This window comes from Crinia signifera, unplaced genomic scaffold, assembly GCF_055691185.1.
Source record: "Crinia signifera unplaced genomic scaffold, ASM5569118v1 HAP2_SCAFFOLD_244, whole genome shotgun sequence".
NCBI classification, from domain to species: domain Eukaryota; kingdom Metazoa; phylum Chordata; class Amphibia; order Anura; family Myobatrachidae; genus Crinia; species Crinia signifera.
This window is the reverse complement of record NW_028142137.1, coordinates 95,456-105,585: the sequence shown is the minus strand read 5'-3', so window position 1 is coordinate 105,585 and position 10,130 is coordinate 95,456. Positions and strand designations below refer to the sequence as shown.

General features: G+C 47.1%; 1 protein-coding gene across 1 annotated transcript; it reads right to left on the bottom strand.

The window, feature by feature from the left end:
- Positions 1-1,377: 1,377 nt before the first annotated feature.
- LOC146054522 (thioredoxin domain-containing protein 11-like) lies at positions 1,378-8,583 on the bottom strand. The gene is made up of 2 exons (XM_083168072.1): positions 8,344-8,583; positions 1,378-2,511 (listed from the first exon to the last, which is right to left on the bottom strand). Exons 1-2 carry the CDS (start codon positions 8,490-8,492, stop codon positions 1,917-1,919), a joined length of 744 nt encoding a protein of 247 aa, XP_083024198.1. The 5' UTR covers positions 8,493-8,583; the 3' UTR covers positions 1,378-1,916.
- Positions 8,584-10,130: the final 1,547 nt, after the last annotated feature.

Sequence of the window (10,130 nt, the reverse complement as noted above, 5' to 3'; positions counted from 1 at the left end):
TTCTCATAGCCCCACTATCCACATTGGTGTAAAGTGTGGAGAGCGCAGCAAGCCACCGAGCCCGAAGCGTGGCGAGCGGATGCGGAATACACGTTAAGTAACCCGCTTCCCCTCGCTGCGCTCGCCACACTTTATAAAGACAACTCCATGCCAACGTGGATAGTGGGGGTATGAAAAGGACGGTAGGACGCGTACCGCGTCCCCTCGCCAAGCTTCAGCCTGGCGTGGATAGTGGGGGTTTGAAATGGAGGCATTCTTTATTGTGCATGAGATGCACTTGCACACTGCACCCCTCTTTTGTGCAGAAGACGCACGCGCTACCGAACCCCTAACCCTGTCCGCCTCCCTGCATCTCAGACAGATGGAGCACCTCTCCGCCAGCGCAGGGGATATGGTAGTTAACAGGGCTGTGTGAGAGGCGCCCACAAGGCTTGCCAGGGACAGAGCTGCAGCTCCCGGGGACAGTACAGTGACTAGCTGCCTGACGGGGACACTAAGCTGACTACGCAGTGCTGCCGCGTTGTCCCTAGGCTGACTACGCTAGGCAGCAGTTGGGCTACGCTGACCATGTAGCTTAGCCTACGCTGAAAACATAGAGTAGCCTGCCGCCGTGAAACTACACAAGTACCCAGAAAATTCCTTTCTCTGTATGCTTTAACCATGTTTTAAGTAGGTGACAGGAATGGGGGCTTCTCAGATATCTAAATGTAGCCCTAGTAGTCAGGAAGTGACTCCATCACAACACTACAATAAAATACATTGGAACCAGACCTGGGTTACACATGTAAATTCTCTAGGCCTGTTTCAAATGTTTCTGGGGAAATAGGGGAAAAAAGTGTCTGGAACAAACCATGATGCCATGCAAGGAGAGCAAATGCAATTATATTTTTACTGTGAAGGGTAAGCACTGGCTGCTTTTGGATGTAGCCCACAAATGTTAGCATTATTTTTTCATTGTAATAAAAATTTTGGTTTGGACACACCCCACTGAAATCTAATGCGCACATGTTACAACTGCCCCAGCTGCGCTGCACTGTATTACACTCAGTGGTGGAACACGAGCGGTAAGTCCAGGTGCAAGAATATGCTTTGGGCCCTCTCCTGTTGATAATATGGACACTATTCTGGTTCACTCGCAAAGGCAAATTCCTTCTCAAATGGACAAAACCATGCGTACTGCAGTTGGGGCAGATGTAACTTGTGCAGAAAGAGTTAGAGTTGGGTACTTCAAAGTGAGATCTATATTGCAGTGTAAAAATAATGCAGCCAGTATTTTCCCTGCCCATTTTGAGACCAAATTTGTACTGAGATCAGATCTGAATAAGCACCATAGTTTAGCGCACAATGGTATTAATGACATTTTTCTGGGACTTAATGGACTTTTGTGCATTTATTTATTAAATTGCATAAGAAGTGGATATTACAGTTTGTTGAGATATATTTGAGATTTCAACTCTAGTCTTTAATACCTTATCTCATGTCCTGCTTTCAGGATTTCAGCCTGTGGGAACCGGGGGATAATTACTGACAAAGCAAAATAGATTACCTGTGCATCATTATTATAGAAATGCAGAAAACATGATCTGTTGGGGTTATTTAAGAACTGAATTTAAAAAAATGCAGATTATTGCAGATTATTCAGACAATTTGTCTAACTATTTTCAAAATGTACAATAAAAAAAAAACAAGAATTAAACCTCAGGCAACATGGATTTAATTAATTTCAGAGAAGTCATCAAACTTCTGCCAGAACAAACGCAGACAAAAAATCTGGAATAGAACTTGTTCTTAGAAACTAGGCTGTTACAAAAATAGAAGTTTTAATTCCTGACCCCCAAGGAAATAAAGACCTTAATTTACAGTTTGAAAATCTGTATAAATAATTTTTGAAATATTTCTGCTAAAAAAAAAAAATATCAGTCTGTTTTATTTTCTTTATTATACTCTGTGCTGGAGCTATCAGATTGTCCTTCAGAAACATCAGTGCTTGGCCGGATTCCATCCTCGTGGTTATCAAACCTTTCTGTCTCTGCATTAGTTTTGTGTTTGGCTTCCAGTGCTACCATAAGAAACTTAAGTAGTGCATTTTCTGCCAGAAGACTTTCAGAAGCCGCTACCAGCTCCTTCATCTTGTCCGCCATCGTGCCCACCTCCCTAGTTTTTTGCTCACACAGAGCTTGTAACTGTTCCGTGTGATCCTCCAAGGCTCTGTTGTGTTGTTCTAGGGTCCGTTTTTGGACTTTAAGGTCTTGTGTATCTTTCCTCACTTTCGAAATCCGTTCTGCCAGCTGATCCTGGGCATTGTGTAATACTGTAATTTCAGCCCTCAGTCTTTGGATTTCTCGCTCCAGATAAGTGACTTGATCTTCTTTGTATTGCAGATAGTGCATTGGGCAGGAGGCAGGAGGATCAGCTGCAGCAGAAGGCAGGGTGGCATATTTTAGGATAAACTTCAGAAGGTTTGGAACAGTGATTTGCTGATCTTCAGGATACACTACACTGTGGTCTTTCCTGCAAACACATAAGTAATAAGTGGAGGGTTGGCATTAGAGTACTTGTACTTATATATGTCATCTGCGAACTATCCCAGCAGACTTCCAAAACCTTGTTCGTTCAATAGACAGAAACAGCATCAGGAAAGGAAATGCATGCAATCGCAGTCATATGAACATTAGAATAAGCAAGAAAGAAGCACATTTTGTTTCCCCCAGCACACTCAATGATATCAGTAACAATATTTAAATCTACATGATAATGTAATTCAGAGATCTTGGTTACATATGTATGCAAAAATTTGGAAAGCCCCCAAGTCAATTGACAAGGCATCTTAGAGTATTGCAATATCTATTTGCAGGGTGCAGCATCCCAAAATCAAATCAAAATCGAACAGTGTTTAAGCTGGATCCGATCTCGAAGCGCAGCCCCACGATCGAAAGTAGAAATAAACTTGGCAGGCAACTGCGTGTGTGGCCGGAAACGGCATGTGCGGCCGCCAAACAGCGAGGCTCGTGGCTAAATGCAGCGGCGTCCCTGCTTTAGCCACGAACCTCGCTGTTTGGGGGAATCCTTGCGGCCATCTGACATTGGCCGGCACTGGGGTTAAACGACAAGGGTCATTGTTTTCGGTGAGCCCTGCCGTTTAACCCCCTCACCGGCCGCATTGAATACTGCCCATTAACTCTTACTGCCTGCTATATTGGAGGCACAAGTACACTTTGAGATTGATGTTTGTCTGTTGAAAGCATCCTGTAAGGAATTCAGTTATTTATATTTTTTACAGCAGCATATCTTTTAAGTTACTGTAGTGCGCATTCCACCAGGGTAAGCGCTGAAAAAAAATGAAAGTAAAACAAGGAAAACGTTGCTGGTGAAATCAGAATGCGATACTGGGGATTGTATCCAACATATAGAACAAAGAGTGTACACAATAATACACAATTATAGTGGCAAAACTTTCAGGCCAGGGGGAGGCGTGGCCACGGCAGGGCACGAGTGAGAGCGTGTGCTTGAATCTCCCTGTGCCATGAACTAAGGAGCCCTCTCCTACGCACATCCACATGTTGGAATAAAGGAAAAATAAGACTGTTACCAGTGGGAGCCTGTGGTCGTGGTGACCCCCGGTGGAGGTGTGCGGTGCGTCGGCCCCCTGCTCCGGCGGTGCAGTGTGCCTGCGGTGGAGACTGGCGAGAGGGCGTTTTGATGCAGCGAGGAGAGAGAGGCGCTGCTGCACGGAGAGATAGGATCCGCATCATCGGCGGCGACATCCCCGAGTTTCCCGGCGCCAGAGAGTGACGCGCTGTGAGAGAGCGGACCCGTGGGCGGCGTGCACAGCACAGTAACACGGCAGCCTGAGACACCCGCCGCAGAGAAAGGGGGAACGAGGTGTGGTGGCGGCGGAGCAAGCTGTTTTTGCACCCCAGGCTCCAGTTCCTGCGGTGCTCATTGTTCCCTGGTAGCCCCAAGACAGTGCAAAGCATTTTGGGCAGCGCAGTTTGTGAGGCGAACGGATGCTCGCTGGCCTACAGAGTCTGCTGGAACCTAGGCTGTATGCTGCTGTATGCTGTAATCCAGGAGAAATCAATCTGCCAACGGTGATAAAGGTACTTGAATTGCACTTTCTTGCACCAATCAATAAATACCAGCACCAATATATTGAGGACTAAGCATTGAAGGTTGGCTGTGAATGGTCCTGGCCCCTATTGGATAATAGGGAATAAAACTGGTTAGAATATCTGCAGTATAACCAGAATTCTCAAAAGAAAGTTATCACACACCAATAATAATGGGGAAATCCAGCCAAAACACAGCTGCTGCACGTTTAGAAAAATTTGCCATGCATCAGACTAGCAACAGCTCCCAGGCCAGCACACCGCACACCACTCCAGTGAAGGAGAATAAAAATCCACAATCTCAAGAAGTCACTTTACAACAACTGCTAGAGGCCATTAACTCTAGTGAGACCCGTATGGTGGAGCAAACCAATAAAATACAAAGTGATCTAATGCTGTTGAGAGATGACGTACGCAAGATCAGAGACCGAGTGGCTGAAGTGGAGAGTAGAGTATCGGCTGTAGAAGATACAGTAGCGCCACTTCAGAGCCAGGTCAAAAAAATGACAGGCCAAATGCAGGACATGCAGCGCAAAATGGTCGACATTGAGGGGCGGCTTAGGCGTAATAATTTACGCTTTATTGGTTTTGAAGAAGGAGTAGAAAGAAATACTCCAGAAAAATTTATTGAAGAGTGGGTGGTACAAGCCCTGGGCAGCAAGTCACTCACGGAACAGTTTATAGGGGGATAGGTGATAGAGGATAGGGGATAGGGGAAAGGTGATAGGGGATAGAGGATAGGGGATAGGGGATAGATGATAGGGGATAGGAGATAGGTGATAGAGGATAGGTGATAGGGGATAGAGGATAGGTGATAGAGGATAGGTGATAGACGATAGGGGATAGGTGATAGGGGATAGGGGATAGGAGATAGGGGATAGGTGATAGGGGATAGATGATAGGGGATAGGAGATAGGTGATAGAGGATAGGGGATAGGAGATAAGGGATAGGTGATAGAGGATAGGGGATAGGTGATAGAGGATAGAGGATAGGGGATAGAGGATAGGGGATAGAGGATAGGGGATAGGTGATAGAGGATAGGTGATAGGGGATAGGTGATAGAGGATAGGGGATAGGTGATAGGGGATAGGTGATAGGGGATAGGTGATAGGGGATAGGTGATAGAGGATAGGTGATAGGGGATAGGTGATAGGGGATAGGTGATAGATGATAGGGGATAGGTGATAGAGGATAGGTGATAGGGGATAGGTGATAGGGGATAGGTGATAGAGGATAGGTGATAGAGGATAGGTGATAGAGGATAGGGGATAGAGGATAGGGGATAGGTGATAGAGGATAGGTGATAGAGGATAGGGGATAGAGGATAGGGGATAGGTGATAGGTGATAGGGGATAGAGGATAGGGAATAGGTGATAGGGGATAGGTGATAGAGGATAGGTGATAGGTGATAGAGGATAGGTGATAGAGGATAGGTGATAGAGGATAGGGGATAGGGGATAGGGATAGATGATAGGGGATAGGTGATAGGTGATAGAGGATAGGGGATAGGTGATAGGGGATAGGTGATAGGGGATAGAGGATAGGGGATAGGTGATAGGGGATAGGTGATAGATGATAGGGGATAGGTGATAGGTGATAGATGATAGGGGATAGGTGATAGAGGATAGGTGATAGGGGATAGGTGATAGAGGATAGGTGATAGGGGATAGGTGATAGGTGATAAAGCATAGGTGATAGGGGATAGGTGATAGGGGATAGGTGATAGATGATAGGGGATAGGTGATAGATGATAGGGGATAGGGGATAGGTGATAGGGGATAGGGGATAGATGATAGGGGATAGGAGATAGGTGATAGGTGATAGATGATAGGGGATAGGGGATAGAGGATAGGTGATAGGGGATAGGTGATAGATGATAGGGGATAGGTGATAGGGGATAGGTGATAGAGGATAGGGGATAGGTGATAGGGGATAAGTGATAGGGGATAGGTGATAGGGGATAGGTGATAGGGGATAGATGATAGGGATAGATGATAGGGGATAGGTGATAGGGGATAGGTGATAGGGGATAGGTGATAGGGGATAGGTGATATAGGATAGGGGATAGGTGATAAAGCATAGGTGATAGGCGATAGGTGATAGATGATAGGGGATAGGTGATAGATGATAGGGGATAGGGGATAGGTGATAGGGGATAGGTGCTAGGTGATAGAGGATAGGTGATAGGGGATAGGTGATAGGGGATAGATGATAGGGGATAGGTGATAGGGGATAGGAGATAGGTGATAGGGGATAGGTGATGGAGGATAGGGGATAGGGGATAGAGGATAGGGGATAGGGGATAGATGAAAGGGGATAGATGAAAGGGGATAGAGATAAGGTGATAGAGGATAGGGGATAGGTGATAGGGGATAGGTGATAGATGATAGGGGATAGAGGATAGGTGATAGGTGATAGGATAGGGTATAGGTGATAGGGGATAGGTGATAGGGGATAGGTGATAAAGGATAGGTGATAGGGGATAGGTGATAGATGATAGGGGATAGGGGATAGGTGATAGATGATAGGGATAGGAGATAGGTGATAGAGGATAGGGGATAGGAGATAAGGGATAGGTGATAGAGGATAGGGATAGGTGATAGGGGATAGGGGATAGGTGATAGATGATAGGGGATAGGAGATAGGTGATAGAGGATAGGGATAGGAGATAAGGGATAGGTGATAGAGGATAGGGGATAGGTGATAGGGGATAGGTGATAGGGGATAGATGATAGGGGATAGGTGATAGGGGATAGGTGATGGGGGATAGGTGATAGGGGATAGAGGATAGGTGATAGGGGATAGGTGATAGGGGATAGGTGATAGGGGATAGGTGATAGAGGATAGGTGATAGGGGATAGGTGATAGAGGATAGGGGATAGGTGATAGGGGATAGAGGATAGGGGATAGGGGATAGGTGATAGGGGATAGGTGATAGGGGATAGATGATAGAGGATAGGGGATAGGTGATAGATGATAGGGGATAGGTGATAGGGGATAGGTGATAGATGATAGGGGATAGGAGATAGGTGATAGGGGATAGAGGATAGGTGAAAGAGAGGATAGGATAGATAGAGGATAGGTGATTGGGGATAGGTGATAGAGGATAGGGGATAGGTGATAGGGGATAGAGGATAGGTGATAGGGGATAGAGGATAGGTGATAGAGGATAGGGGATAGGTGATAGGGGATAGAGGATAGGAGATAGGGGATAGAGGATAGGGGATAGGGGATAGGTGATAGGTGATAGAGGATAGGGGATAGGTGATAGATGATAGGGGATAGGTGATAGGGGATAGGAGATAGGTGATAGGGGATAGGTGATAGAGGGTAGGGGATAGAGGATAGGTGATAGGTGATAATGGATAGAGGATAGGGGATAGGTGATAGGGGATAGGTGATAGGGGATAGAGGATAGGGGATAGGTGATAGAGGATAGGTGATAGGGGATAGGTGATAGGGGATAGAGGATAGGTGATAGAGGATAGGTGATAGGGGATAGGGTGATAGGGGATAGGTGATAGGGGATAGGTGATAGGGGATAGGTGATAGAGGATAGGTGATAGAGGATAGGTGATAGGTGATAGGGGATAGGTGATAGGGGATGGGGATAGGTGATGGGGATTGGCCGGACTATGTGCTTCCGCGATCACGGCCGGATATCACTGCGCAGACTGGGTCTTTACACCCTCCATCGATAGTGTATAAATATTCACGGACGACCATCGATGTTTTTATATATCGATGGTCATACATTTTCTTTGATTGATTGGCCTGTAAGCCAATAAAAATGCGGTGGCGGTGCTTCGCGGGTGCCGGGGGTGGAGCTATGCTCCGTGTCCCGACACCTTGGGGAAAAAGCAAAAACGAAACTATTTGTTTTAAGCTTGACATCGATGGTGGGAAACCATCTGGTTCTCCCACATCGATGGCAAAACTATTCGACATCGGCCATAAACCATCGATGGTTTATAATCATCGATGGTCGATGGCCATCTGCTGTGCTACCGCTGGGGGTGGGTAGCAGGGGCTGTCCTTTGCTGCTGGGCAGGTGGAAGCAGCTGTTCTAGTGTTACTGGGGGGTGCAAGCTACTCCGCTGCTGCTACTCATCACTTGTTCAAGTACACTCACACTGTGCTCGGCCCGCGCACCACACCCACGTCAGTAAGCCCCGCACCTAAGCGCTAGGGGAGGCGCGTCCCTCGCGGCTGTTGCTTGACGTCATCACTCACCTTTTTGTCACGTGACAACGAGTGGACGGTTGGGCTGAGAGATGCGCGAGCGAGGACGGTTGGGCTGAGAGCTGCGCTGGAGGCGGCTGTGTGAAGTTGTCCCATCTTTCCCCCTTCATGAAGATTATACAGCCATAGACTGCCAGCATATTGCCCAGCACGGTGACGGAGAGGAGGCAGAGGTAGCAGGTACACCCACTGATACTGCAGTGCTACCGAGGGGTTGTGGTGGGCGGGCGCTGCCAAATAGGAGAGAGAGGTAGAGCTGTCCCCAGTGTCGCGGCTATTGGTGGAGGGCTGGCCCCGGGGCAGGTTAGACTAACCCCCCCTCCCCCCCCCTGATCACAGTGCATAGCTCCCAACATTGCATGTTAAAATTGGTCGTGAAAAGAGGAGGGGCTAAATGGGAAATGGGCGGGGCATCGGTAAAGGGGCATGGTCTATTGCCACGACCACCTGTTTTTTATCATTTTGGGGGGCATTCCCAAAACTTTCATAGTGACTAGGCAAGCCCCAAACTCTCTCCCTGACAAATTTTTTAGGGATGGCCATCGATGGTTGCCATCGATGTCAATTGTGCAACTGGTCATGGATAGTGTTAACATATGCAATGAATGACCATCGGTATTTTTAACTATCGATGGTCATCCATTGTGTTTCACTGATTGGCTGGTGGGCCAATCAAAACACAAGGGCGGGGCTTTGCTCCATGCCCCAGCACTTTGAAACAAACAACAACAAAAAAAGCAAACCATCTGGTTCTCCCCCATCGATGGCAAAAGTATTTGACATCAGCCATAAACCATCAATGATTTTGAAATCATCCATGGTCAATGGCCATCCCTACTCCCCAGTGGCGTAACAAGATACATGTGGGCCACATAGCAAAGTTTGTAAGTGCCCCTATTTAGCACCTAATGCTGAAAAGTGTATACAGCACATGATACTTTGACAGGTAAAGTGGGCCCCTCTCAGCTCTGGGCCCCATAGCAGCTGCACCCCCTGCACCTAGGGTTACCACCTAGTCCCTTTAATTCCGGACACATGTTAATTACACAGGTTCTGTGGCAGTTTAAAATCAGGTGAAGTGGAGTCTTGAAGTCAGCCAGCCACAGAACCTGTGTAATTAATATGTGTCCGGAATTAAAGGGACTAGGTGGTAACCCTACCTGCACCTATGGTAGTTACACCCTTGCTACTCCCTGTTCTTCTGCCTGTAGTGAAGAGATGCTGAGCACAGGTGCAAGGCATCTCTTCAGCGATCACCAATATGATCTCCTGCTCCACCCCAACTGCGGGTCAGCCTCCAATAGAGGGACAGTACTGATGTATTTGGGTCTGGAGACTGTGTGCAATCGATGTGCAGGATTGCGGTCGGGCCGGGACACATGCAGAGAGAGATCTGCAACAAGGCTGAGTTCGGTGTCAGAGGGCTGAGTTGGGGGTGGGGCTATCCGAGTATTCGGAACACTTATCAAATCCCCTCCCTTAAATATAGTGAAAGTGTAATCCCTGAGTATAATTGATAGCCCATTTTAGCCAAAATTGTACATTGGCTGAACCCTCCGCTAGGACCAGCCATCAATGGGAGGAGATGTTTTCCAGGCTGATCCCTCCTGTCAACCATGACCAGCTTTTTCTGACCTTTTTCTGACCTGTATATTATTACACACACACACTCACAGGTAATCAGTTCTGATATATCGCTGCTGCAAAAGCAGTCACAAATGACGGCAGCAAATACGATTGATATTATGTGCAGCAGGTTCAATCTCCAATTTCTGTGC

What these genes read in the sequence shown, in the direction of transcription:
- LOC146054522 (XM_083168072.1), bottom strand. Translation starts at nt 8,492, where the DNA reads ATGCTGGCAGTCTATGGCTGTATAATCTTCATGAAGGGGGAAAGATGG. An exon ending in CGTTGTCACGTGACAAAAAG is followed by an intron (nt 2,512 to 8,343) that starts GTGAGTGATGAC and finishes ATGTGTTTGCAG; the next exon opens with GAAAGACCACAGTGTAGTGT.